This window comes from Gracilinanus agilis, chromosome 2 (genome assembly GCF_016433145.1).
Source record: "Gracilinanus agilis isolate LMUSP501 chromosome 2, AgileGrace, whole genome shotgun sequence".
In the NCBI taxonomy this organism is placed as follows: domain Eukaryota; kingdom Metazoa; phylum Chordata; class Mammalia; order Didelphimorphia; family Didelphidae; genus Gracilinanus; species Gracilinanus agilis.
This window is the reverse complement of record NC_058131.1, coordinates 64,257,907-64,271,026: the sequence shown is the minus strand read 5'-3', so window position 1 is coordinate 64,271,026 and position 13,120 is coordinate 64,257,907. Positions and strand designations below refer to the sequence as shown.

The 13,120-nt window shown below is 39.5% G+C and overlaps 1 protein-coding gene across 3 annotated transcripts in view; it reads right to left on the bottom strand.

The window, feature by feature from the left end:
* The window catches only part of DYNC1LI2 (dynein cytoplasmic 1 light intermediate chain 2), a 45,936-nt gene extending 33,629 nt beyond the window's left edge, over positions 1-12,307 (bottom strand). Inside the window, exons 1-4 of one of the 3 annotated variants that reach the window (XM_044663233.1) lie at positions 12,201-12,307; positions 11,310-11,383; positions 9,347-9,463; positions 4,983-5,213 (exon numbers count right to left, since the gene is read on the bottom strand). In XM_044663233.1, the coding sequence (XP_044519168.1) occupies positions 4,983-5,213; positions 9,347-9,463; positions 11,310-11,383; positions 12,201-12,307 (529 nt within the window). The remainder of the gene's footprint in view (positions 1-4,982; positions 5,214-9,346; positions 9,464-11,309; positions 11,384-12,200) is intronic. The other 2 variants (XM_044663235.1, XM_044663234.1) reach the window with 2 other exon arrangements.
* Positions 12,308-13,120: the final 813 nt, after the last annotated feature.

Sequence of the window (13,120 nt, the reverse complement as noted above, 5' to 3'; positions counted from 1 at the left end):
ATTTTGGCTGATTACATTCTTCAACGGCCCTTGCTCTATGACCATGTCCAACTTTATGCTGAGTCTCAACCTATAAAACTAGGGTTGAACTATGTGACCCCCTAGAAGTCCCTTCTAGTTTTGAAATTCTAAGATTCTATGAATATTTTTCTCTTTGCCTGTTCAATCTCTCTTTGTCTACTGGCTAATTCATAAGGCATAGTCTATGTTCATATCACATCAACACGGGCGGCTATTATCTCCAGATTCAAATAAAAAAATCTTGTTTGGTTTTTAAAGACCTCCATAACCTGGTCTTTTCCTACCACTTGAGATTTCTTACTCTTTACTCACCTCTATATACTCTGATTCCTGGGACACTGGCCTCCTCACTGTTCTACCTCATCACCCAACTCTGGGCATTTTACAGTGGCTACCTCCTAAGCATGGAATTCTCTCCCTCACCTCTATCCTCACGCTCCCCAGGCTTCAAGTCCCAGCTAAAATCCCTCCTTCTATAGAAGTATTTACTGGATCCAACCTCTGTTGATGATAGTGCCTTCCCTGATTATTACCCCAAATTTGTCCCCAATATATTTTATTTATACATAGTTATTGGCATGTTATCTCTACCATTAGACTGTGAAATCCTTGAGTAGAAGGCCTTTTCTTTACCTTTCTTTGTATCTCCAGGGTTTAGCCCACTGCCCAGCACACAGAGTACATTTCATAATTGCTTGACGATTTGCCTCTGAACAAGTCCAAATTTACCCCACCCTAAAAAAAAACCTTATCTGATCCATTCAGTCCCACTTGCTATCTATCATTCCATATTCTCTCCAGCCTTTGCAGTTAAACTCCTTGAGAGGGTTATCTACAATCCATGCTTCCACTTCCTCTCATCTGACTCTTTTAATTCTCTACAGTCTGGCTTCTGTTTTCATCATCTAACTGAAACAGCTCTCTCCAAAGTCACCAATAATCTCTTAGTTGCCAAATCCAATGGCCTTTTTGCGATCTTATTCTCCTCAACTTCTCTGAAGTCTTTTATACTATCAATCATCCTCTTCTCCTTGATACTCACTTCTAGGTTTTCACAACACCTTTCTGTCCAAGTTCTCTAAGCAACTGTATAGTCCATCTGGGTCTGGTCAGGAAGATCTGAGTTCAAGGCTAGCTTCCCCATCACACTAGCTGTGACTCTGGACAAGTCTTTAGTTTCCTCCACAACAAAATGGGAATAATGGCACTTACCCCCAGGTGAGAATCAAATGAGACATTTGTAAAGCATGTAGCAGAGTGCCAGGCACACAATGGATACTTAATAAATGCTTGTTTCCTTCCTTCTTTTTATCTGCAGGACTGCCCCTTAAAAGTCTCCTTTGTTAAGTCTTATCCACTTATAGAGAGTATCCCTCAGGGCTCTGTCCTAGGGCCTCTTTTCAGCTCTCCCAGCTACTTCCCATCTACTTCAATTATCATCTCTATGCTAGTGATTTTCATATCCATTTATCCAGTCCTAACCTCTCCAGACCTCCACTCTTAGCATCTTTAATTGCATAGTAGACATCTTGAACAGGATGTCCCAAAGACACCTTAAATTTAACATATCTAAAACTGAATTCATTAACTTTCTTCCCAACTCCTCCTGTCTTCTAAACTTCCTTATTACTGAGGGCAAACCATCCTTCCACTCAGGCTCAAAACCTAGATGCCAGCCTTAGCTCCTCACTCTTTCGCCCTTTCCCTTCCCTCATTCAAGAGATTGCAAAGACCTATCAATTTCACCTTTGTGACATCTCCACTTTTGCTTCCCACTCTCTGTGGAAGACTCCCATCATCTTATGTCGGAGCTACTGCAACAGCCAGTGATTGGTCTCTTGGCCTTAAGCTTCTTCCTACTCCAGTCCATCTGTCAAAGGGATCTTCCTCAAGTGCAGGTCTGACCATGATACCCCCTCAATTCAACGACCTCTAGGACCAAATATGAAATCCCATTTAGTGTATGAAACCCTTCATAACCTGGCTCTTTCTAACCTTTCCAGTCTTTTTACATCTTAAATACCCCTGACACTGGCTTCCTTGCAATTCCTCAAAGAAGTCATATCTCCCAACTCTGGGGATTTTCCCTGGATGTTTTTCATGCCTGGTCCCTCCTCATCCCCACCTTCTGGCTTCTGTGACTTCAAGTTCTAACAAAAATCCCAACTCTTTTACAAGAAACCTTTCCTGATCTCCCCCTTAATTCTAGTGCCTTTTCTGTTTATCTCCAATTTATCCTCTATTTAGTTTATGTGTATATAATTGTTTGCTTGTTGTCTTCCTTATTAAATTGTGAGCTCTTTGAGGGAAATGTCTATTTTTGTTGTGTTGTGTTGTTTTTTGTTTTTTATCCCCAGCACTTAGCACAGTGCCTGGAACATATTCGGCAAAATTTAATAAATGTGTGTTGATCTGAATTGTTGACTATTCAAAATTCTATCCCTTTAAGGCCTTGCCCAAATTCCATTTTAAAGGCATGTCACTTGACAGAAGTAAGTGACTTACCCATGATTACACAATAAGACTTAGAGGTGGAATCCCTAATGATTTCAAGTTAAACCCTCTTTTCTACTGCCAGATATTATGGCTACTTCTTCACTTCACTTCTGGGTTTCAAGTAGGGCCAAGTAAACATTCCAAAACATCTCAAAAGATACTGCCTGGTCCTGTTCTGGCTCAAACATAGGAAGATGCAAATATACAACTGGAAAGAAAAGGGATCTTTAATGTAAATACTATCTTTCAATCACTTCCCCTTCAAAAACAGAAAAGCACAAGGATGGATAATGAAGATAATATAAGATAATTCAACATCTGGGAGAATATACTACCGATATGAAATAGTCAGCTAATAGAAGCCAAATCCTTCATTTCAAAGTTGAGGGAACTGAGACTCAGAGGCTAAGTACTTTGTCCAAGACCATACAGGTGACTCTCTAGCCTGAAATAACAACTTTATTAATATGTGGCTTAAAACTATAGACACTTTAGCACACATGACAAAAAAATTGCCATCCCAAATGTTTGATATACTGGAATAGGGATGAGAGCCAAGATTAACCAGAATTAGAATACATTTACAGCACTGGACAGGACAAAAAAAATCCAACATTATAAACATTTGCACATAGTGATAGCATGTCAGAGCTAGAAAGAACCTTAAGAGATTGCCTAGCATGATCTCGAATGAGAGCCCTGAGGTGTAGAAGGGAAGGGAGTGAAGAACAGCATGCCCACAATCACATGGCTAGGAAGTGGCAGGGCAAAGTCTTAAATACAGGCCTCCTAATTCTTACACTGGGGATTTTGCTACCTCCAAGCTTGACTTAAGTTGTCTTGAAAAACAAAACAAAAGCCAAAAATGGAGCATCTTTGAAATGTTATCACACTATGAAGATGAGCTCAGAATAATCAATTTATTGCAACAAATGAGCCTAAATAATTATGAGCCGTATTATATGTGTATAGGCTACAAAATTCCCCCATGTTTGGAAGTTGTTTGCTTTAGTGTCTAATTTTGGGCAAAAAAAACCCCTTATTATTTGTAAAGATCAGCTGTTTGATCCTAGCTAGCTGGAGTGCATGGCAATTGATGCAGCAAATATAGCTAAGAAAACTTACAAAAGACAGGTTGAAAGGATCAGCTATAAAGCTCCCAGTATCTGTGGGATACTTTAACTGACATGTAACAGAGGGCACAGGCAAAAATGAAGAGCGTGACAGGAAAACATGGTATGTGGAATTTGATTTGAAAAGCAAACCTAATATGCGAGAACCATCATTCTGTGTGTCGTTAAAATGCACGAGTAAGCAATGTGAGGATACTGTATACCATGCCCAAAAGGGCCCTCATTAATTCACTGGAGTGATGTCATACTGTGGAAATAAGCCAGTTTGAGCAGAGCCAACCCTTGTCAAAGACTGTTGCTGCTGCCGCGGCCACTCCTACTCTTCTGGCAAGTGGTCAGATGCTCATGTAACTGCACAGAAGCAAGGGAGAGGAAAAACAATCTTCTGAACCACATATATTTGAAAACAAAAAAATAATCCCCCCCACCCAAACTTCCTTCAAGTTTGAAAATCAAGTTCTTTATTTTAAAAGAACTCAGATTTTAATAAACATAGTACAGTCTACCATCTAACAATAGAAAATGAACCTTTTAAATACACTAATTTTATTTCTTGGATTGGGAAACAAACCACTCAATCACTGGCTTATGTTTGAATTCTTTGATGGAATTATGCTTTTAATTTCTACTTATTCTCCTGTAGGTTAATGAAGGAAATGAGTTTTCCTCCAGCCAAATAATGTAATTCCCAGAGGGTGCCTCAGGCTATACTGACCACATTACAATTCATAGACTCAAAGACTGTCAGAACTATATGGAGCATAACAATCACCTGGCCTAGAGGCCATAAGCTGAGTTAGAGCCATGTGTTAGAGCTGAGATCTGGACCCAGGTTTTCTTAACTGCAATACTAGTGCTGTTCCCACCCTAAACTGTGGCCTGAAAAAGAATTCTGAGGCTATGCATGCTAACAACAAAAAGACCCACATATTAGATCATGTTTAATTAAGGAAAGCCCTATTATATATCCTTCCCTTTGAAAACCATAGAAAATGACCTGAATCTTCAGGTCAATGGGGAAAGCAAAGAATACCAATGAAACTCACTTCATACGGAGAGAACACCTGGGGATATGAGGAAAGCCTTGAAAATGTTCTGAGACCTTAAGCTGCAAAGGGCCGAGCTCTCAAAGAGCATCTTCAAGGAAGAGAATGTAATCATTCCACTCAACAAACATATATTAAGCACTTTCTAAGTGCTCACATCTTCAGAGGATCTTGAAATGTCCAAAATATTATCCACCTACTAAAATAAGGGGGGCATTCAAAGAATCTACCATGAAAACAGGCCCATTAAATTACATCCTAACTCAGAAAAATGCATTGTACTTACACTTTTGCTCCATGTCCCTCATTTCTTCTGGTGGGATTTTCATTTTATCAATGTGTTCCCGCAAAACACTGGCCCATTTCTGTAAAGATTCCATAACAGTCCAAGGCCTAGACATATCTGCTACAAAGATGACTAGAGTCTCTTGCAGGGTTTCTGCAGAAACAGCAAATTTCAACAGGCCTTTATGGTACAAATCTCCATCCAGGATCCACACATTGCAACGTGTGTGATCTGTGGAGAAGTGAAAAAATGTAACCATTCAACACCCAAGTTGGCTATCATTGTAAATGCATCCTAGAAAAGTATCCGACTTAATATGAGTCAATGTTAAAAGAAACAATAACTAGAAATACTTTTTTTAAAACATTTATTAATATTCGTTTTTAACATGGTTACTAGAAATACTTTTTTACAAAGGAAATGTAACCAAGAATCATACATATGATCTGCTTCATCCCTTAAAAAGTAGGGATGAGGATAAGGACATCTATAAATATTCTCAATGCATCCTGAAGGGTGTGTACAATTTAAAAAAACAACAACTAAGCTCCTGGCTACTACCTCTATTAGAAATTAAGGTTTTGTTATAAGGGAAGGATATATATAGAGAAACATGTGGTGAAAAAAAAGACATCTACAAAAGAAAAAAATGAAAGTGCATTTTTTTCTTTCAAATCTAAAAGTTAGAACTTGAAGAAATAAGATGGCAATTGCTGATAATATTAAGCTTGTACAACTAAAAAGTGCTTTACATGTTATTTTTTTTATTTTCAGAACAGCCCTGTTAGGTAAGTAGTACAGTATACATTTTACAGATGAAGAAACTAAGGTTCAGAGTTTTTCAGTGCCAATAAACAAAAAGATCAGAAATCTATATGCAAGTACTTTTCAACAGTGCCATTTCTGTAAAATAAAACTGAAATGTAAGATTCCTACATTAACATTTTTTTTTAATCTCAAAATTATGGGGTATTTTAAGAAAGTGTTTTTACATAACATTACTTCATTTAACCTTCATCTCAAAGTTAGGGCTTCATTACTCCATTTTTGGATGAAGAAGCTAAGGTACAGAGGAGATAAGGAATTAATTCTTTGGCATGAAGTGTCAGGATGCACTGAGTACATCCTCCTCTGAAACAGAAACTCAAAAGACAGTAACTTCTTTCTATCATTGTCTCTTCAGCACATAATAAATGTTCTCTGAATGGAAATGGACATTCTTGTCCCATTCCCAGAATTTCCAGTCTGTGAATCTTAAAACATTAAAAATGCCAGCTACTATTACAGTTATTAATATTAATAGCATAATCAGGCCTAGCAGATAGATCCATGGTTTGTTTCTTATACATTGCATACTCTCAGTTCCCACCACCACCCCCTTCACTGTGGCCTTGCTCCCCTCCCCTTCATCCTAGTTCCCTTTAGGGTTAAGCTCAAGCATTACCTTTGTGTCTACCAAAGGTCTCTCTTCATGCCCTCCACCTCCTCTGCCATTATTAGTAGTTTATACCCCTTTCTTCACCTCAGATTATTTTGTATTTATTTTATATATCCATTATTTATTTCTTGTTGGACATGCTATTTACCTTCAGTAAAATGTAAGTTCTTTGTGGATAAGGACTATTTTGTTTTTGCCTTTATATACCCAAAGACTGGCATAACATATGCACTGAAAATTAAATTAAACTATTAGCTCTTAGTTCACATTCCAAATGAGTGGCTTAAAGAATGTCTCTAGTGAGAACTGAAACCAATTTTTCCAACTCTGTCAGATATTGGGTTGATTTTTTTTTTTAAATTAACAGTTCTCATCACATCACAATCACCTTCAAATACATACATTTAAAATCAAAACCATTTCATTATATGCTTATATCACTCAAGCAAAAAAAAAAATTAAGAGAAATGGGATTTGCTTCTAGTCAGGATAATGCTTCAAATAAAGCCAAATTGACAACTAGTAATATATCTTAATATTAAACATTTACTATAATTCATATTTACAGCAACAAATGGCTTAAAAAATTTTTTTCCTCAACAATCTATATAGTAGGTACTGAAAGTAGTATCCCCATTTTATATATGAGTAAAACAAAGCTCAAGGAAGGAAAGACTTGCCCAAAGGTAAATAGCTAGTAAGCCAGCCAAAACCAAGTTACTTGATTCTAAGACCCAAATTAATTATATTAAACTAGGGTGCCTACAGAATTAGCTGTTAAGATAACCTTAAAGAAAACTGAGGGGGCAGCTGGGTAGCTCAGTGGATTGAGAGTCAGGCCTAGAGACAGGAAGTCCTAGGTTCAAATCCGGCCTCAGACACTTCCCAGCTGTGTGACCCTAGGCAAGTCACTTGACCCCCATTGCCCACCCTTACCACTCTTCCACCTATGAGACAATACACCGAAAGTTATGGGTTTAAAAAAAAAAAGAAAACTGAAACACTACTTGTACTTAAAGGAAGTAGAGTGTAGAGGAAAGACCCTGGTAAAGCAGATTGAATTCCAGTCCCCATTAATGTGCTGTGTGACCCAGGAGAAGTCGCTTACCCTCTTTATAAAATGGAAATAATAAAAACTTATATTAACCTCCCTCCAAGGATTTTAGTGAGGACCAAATGAGGTAGCCCAGGTAAAGGCACTTTGTAGTCATAAAGTCCTGTAAGTATAAGCATTAGTACTGTTACAAAGACATGGAAATGCTTTGGTTACTCCACAAGGAAAATTGTGTCCATAATAAGTATTAAAGAAAAATAATAATTAAGTTAAAAACCAAAAAGCAAGAAATATATACCTTCTCCTACCAGCAATCCAATAAACTAATATCCAAAAGGAGCATTAAAAAAGGTTAAAACATATCTAAATTCCTGATATGCTGTCTTGGGAGCTCTTCACAGGTAAATAACAGGCAATAAGATCCAGGTAAGAAGGCATACCCCCTGAAAAGATTCAATCTGCATCTGAACTTAAAGTAAGCTTTCATTTCTACAACTTAATAAGCCTACAAGCACAGGAGTAGATAGATTTTGTTTCTATATTTTTCAAAGGAATGATAGAAGAAACACTATTTAGTATCAACTATACTTAAATTTTCATGTGAATTCTCTCCCTCACATGTTCTATATGCAGCCAAAATATGAACTACTCTTAACCTTTTAAAACCTATCTCACTTTCCCACCTTTTTACTTTTGCTCGTATTACTCCCTATACCTGGAAGCTCCTCATTCCCCAACCAAATTTTGCCTGCTGAATATCTACCTAGCCTTCAAGGCTCAACTCAAATGCTATGTCCTCTAGGCATCCTTTCATGGATCCTCAAAAGTGAAAGTGATCTCTTCTTCATATGATCCTACAGCAATATGGGATCCAGGCCTCAAAGGAGTGACTGGTAAAGAAGCTCACTCTGTTTAGGTGAGCTGAGAGTCACTAACTCTAATCCTTCCGGTGAGAATGAGGACCACCATGCTTTATTAATTATCGTACTACTAATACCCTCCTAGGCACTACCATCTGATACACTTAAAGGACCCCTGGGCCTTGCCATCTGACTCATTGCTAAACCCTTAGGACTCTTTCTAACTGCCTCTGAACACTTCTTTCCCCAAAGATACTATATAGATAATATGTGTCAGTTGGAAGACTTAGGTTCAAGCCTGTCCCAATATATATAAACTGGGTGATCCAGGGCAAGTCACTTTACCTGTCAGTGGTATAGACTAGAAGTGTTGTTCTCAAATAGAAATGGGGACCATTAAACTATACATAAAGATCCTTGTGGGATGCATATAGACTTAAAAAAAAAATTCAGAGAGCAGCAAGGTGGCTCAGTGGATAGAGAACCAGGCTCGGAGACGGGAGTTTCTGGGATCAAATTAAGACCTCTGTAATCCCAGGCAAATCACTTAACCCCTGTTGCCTAGCTCTTACCGCTCTTCTGCCTTAGATCCAATACACAGTATGATTATAAGATGGAAGGGGTTTAGAAAACAAACAAACATGTTAACATGATCTAAGTTTTATTTTATTTTGTTAATATTTTCCAATTATACTTAATTTGGTTCGGGCTGCATTCAGGAGTGTGTATGTTGGGGTGGGTGGGTGGGGTCGTTACTACTGCTCTAGGGAACTCTAAAGCATGCCAGTCTGCATTGGACAAGTAATTTTCTTCATAATAAATAATTTTCTATACCAAAACAAGGACTGACCCTAGCCCTAGTCTATTTTCCTGCAATGTAGCAAGCTCCTTGAAAATGGTAACTCTCTTGCTGTTCTACTTGTATCCCTGGCACTCAGAACAGTGCTTGCCTTGAGATATATACTAAGCACCTAAAAAAATATTCTATTCATGATGGGTTTTAACAACTTACCATCTCTATCTTCATCATGAATGTTCAGGTATAGATATTCTAAACCTCTTCCTTTTTTGCTGTGTTCTGCTCCTTGTAATTTAGCCAAGAGTGTTGTTTTACCTGAACCATCTTCACCTACAAATGACATTTAGGAGAAAAATAAAAGAATATTAATTATTCAGAACATAGAAACAATGTTGCTATTCTGAAAGAAATAGGCATAGCTTGAGCATTTAAACAAATGTCTTTACATAAAAGAATCCCTTTAAAAAGGAGATTTCAGAGCACAGGACTCAAACTTACATTAACAAACTAATTATGTTTTGGCAGGACCTGATTTAGACATGGCTAAAATGTGACAAATAAAAAACTATTAAAAAAAAAAAAAAGAAAACTAAAGGATGTCATCCGAGAATTATATAATTGTAAAAGAGGAGCTGAGGAGCTGGTTACCTGGCAAGAGACATAATCTAATGGGCAGTTTATGTATATTCCACTGATATATGGTAAGACGTAGACAAGACTGCCTCACGAGACAGCAGACATGGATGGGCTACAATATGCTTTGTTGGAAGGATCATCCACAATAAGATCACAGATCTGCTTAAGTATGTTAAATCTGAGAATTTTAAAATGGGAACATCCAAGATCACCAGATCTAGACCTTAATCTTCTGCAAATAAGGAAACGGAGGTCCAGAAAATGAGAGAGACTTATAATATAAGGTTACATACTAGTAAATGCATTTAAAATGTAACAGTCTTTCTGATTTCCAATTCAATGCTTTTTTCTTTATATCACAAATGTGCCTCACCTATCCAAGGCATATCCAATCTTTGTAATTATAACAACCCAAATTATAACCTGTTCTTTCCCATAGGAAAAAAAATGAAATTGGCTCTACTTACAATTTATAAAACGTGTAATTGAAGAAGTCAAAGAAAAAGTTGGGGTCAATATCTTACTAGCAAATATGTTAAGAAGGATTATTGAAAAAAACCCAAGAGTTATGAAACAAAGTAAATCTAAAATGCAATCATAAACTTTCAGGTTTAAATTAAGGTCTCAGAGTGACAGCAATGATCATAAAGAGAAAATCCAGTCTGTGGAAGGATAGAGCTCAACATCTACTTTCAACTTCAGCATATGTTCTTCACCAACACTGTGAAGGCTGGGAAACTAATGAAAATAATTACAGCCTTAAGCAAAACTATATGTCTCATGCTGACTCTGTAATTATCTCCAATTTATCACGTATCTATCCTATTTATACAATTGTTTGCATGTTGTCTTGTCCATTAAGAATGAGTTTAAGGGGCAGCTAGATGACCCAATGGACAGAGGGCCAGGCCTAAGCAGGAGGTCCAAGGTTTAAGTCTGGCTTAAGATACTTCCTAGCTATATGACCCTGGGAAAATCACTTAATCCTGTTTGCCTAGCCCCTGCCCTTCAAGTTGTTACTGAGACACAAAGTATGTGTTAAAAAAAAAAAAAAAGCTCCTTCAGAGCAGGTGATGTTTCTTCCTTTTCTTGGTATTCCCAGCACTTAGCACAATGCTTGAAACATATTAGATGCTTAATAAACCCCTGATGAATGGACCTGACTTATTGTTACTCTTCCTCTTCATTCACATTTTAGTAAACTTCATCACTGTAATGGAACAATTCAATAAAAGGTCAGAGAATATTTAAAACAAAAAAAGGAGGGGGGAGGTAACCACATAACCTAGAAAAATCGGGAAGAAAAAATATGGTTAATTTAAAATCTATCCACATTACATCAGTTGGAACAAGTTAGTTTCAAATTCTAGTGACCACATGGGGAAATATCACAAAACCCTACCTATCTGCAAAATTCAGCTCTCAAAACCTTACCCCACTTTCAATAATGTTTTAAGAACACCAGCCTCCTGACCCAACAAGCCCTCAGGTGTCACAATTAACAGATGCCTCCCCTCAACTTGCTCCAGAAGCCACTTACCAAAGACAAGGATGTTTTTGCCTGATGGTAACTTAGACCTGGACCGGGTGGAAACTTCACTCAGGATGGAAGACCTGCAGCAGACACAGCACATCCGTTAGCTCTGCGGCTGGCAGAGGTTTCCTGTCTTCCTGACCCAAAAGGCTCCATTTGAGTCCCCCTGATGTTGGGAGTAGGGGCGAGGGAAAATGCAGCAAACCCCAGATTTGCTTTGGAAGTCCCCAGATGTTCTGAAACCACTCATGGCCTTTCCCTCCTGGGGAAGAAGGGAGAGAAGCATACCATTCATCTCCTAACCCTAGCATTCTGCTGGGGGGAGACTGCATGCCTGTGAATCATCGAAAATAGCAAATGATCTCAAGGGCGACTGAAATGCTGTTTTTGAGAACCCTAAGGAGGGAGCAGAAAAATGAGAAGCTGGTGAAGGAATAGAAACTTTAAAAAGAAAAAAGGTTAATAGCTAATATCGTAGAATAGTTAAAGCCTTGCAGAGTTCTCTCTAAACATTGTTTTGATCCTCACAAAAACAACCCTGGGAAGAAAGAGGTGTTTTTGTCGCTATTTTGCAGAAGAGGAAACTGAGACGGGCCGGGATACAATGACTAGTCCAGGGTCATACGGCTAACAAGTATCAGAGACTAGATTTGACCTAGTCTTCCTTATTCCAGAAGACAAGAAAGGAGACAAGAGAAGGATGGGGAAGGGTGTCCAAGTCCCGCCAGCCCCTCAGCACGGAGCTGGGAGAGAGAAGGGAGGAGGGAGGCGGGCGGAGGCTACCCCACCATCCCTGCCGGACAGCCCAGTCCTGCGGCCCCGCCCCACCCAACCTGGCTCTGGTCCCCGAGCCGCGCTCGTCCCTCTCCGCACTCAGTCCGTCAGTCCTTCACTCACCACAGGTTCTGCCCCTCATCCTCCTCGTTGGGGAGGTCCCCGGCGCCTGGGGCCCCGGTACCTTCAGGGCCCAGCAGCAGCTTCTTCTCCACCCCCACCGGCGCCATCTTGCCAACTGCAGCCACAAAGAGGGCCTTCCCCCGGGCCCGTTTAGGACCCCGCGCTGGTGGGGTGGCCGCGACTACGCCGGTCCCGATATAGGATTACCTCACCCTTCCGCGGCCCTTGTGGCTGCCGCCTTTCGCCAAGTCCCGCCGCAGGCCTAGACTCTCGCCTTCCTGAAGAACGACACGATAAGCAAGGTCAGCGGGGATCGAGGCTTGCTGTCAGGCAGTAGTTTGGACAACTAAGGGTGGCTCTGTGACACCTCGAGGAGCCGCCCTGAATCTGAGAAACACGGCAGTGCCCCCGACTGGCCTCAAGGAGGACGGCAACCAGGATCCTCAGTCCAGTCTGGTACCCAGGCTCCTTCTTCCTGAGAGGGCATCACCAATCTTAGAGCCCTCCATGACTGTGAAGGTCAGCCACAAGGTGCCACTGCTAGAAGAAGACCTCGGACAATATATTGTTCTCATATTTCAGAGATCAAAGGGATCCTCGAAACCAGTTCTTCCAAAACCCTTTATTTTTACAAATGGGGAAACTCAAGCCCAGAGGAGAGAGGGACTCACCCAGTGTTACAAGAGGCCAGTGAGAAAGCCAAAAATAGCTTTATTTGGGTCATCTGACTCAGAATCCAGGGCTCTTTCTCTAAGGGGGTGAAGATAATTGGGGTCCCTGATTAATTTGATGAGTTCCTCAGTCAACCTGCTACTGACGTTTATAAAAGACTTTCTTTTTTATTTTTCAAAGTGCTTTTAAGTACATCTTATTTGAGTCTTACAACAGCCCTATGACATATGTATAGTAGATTATGTGGT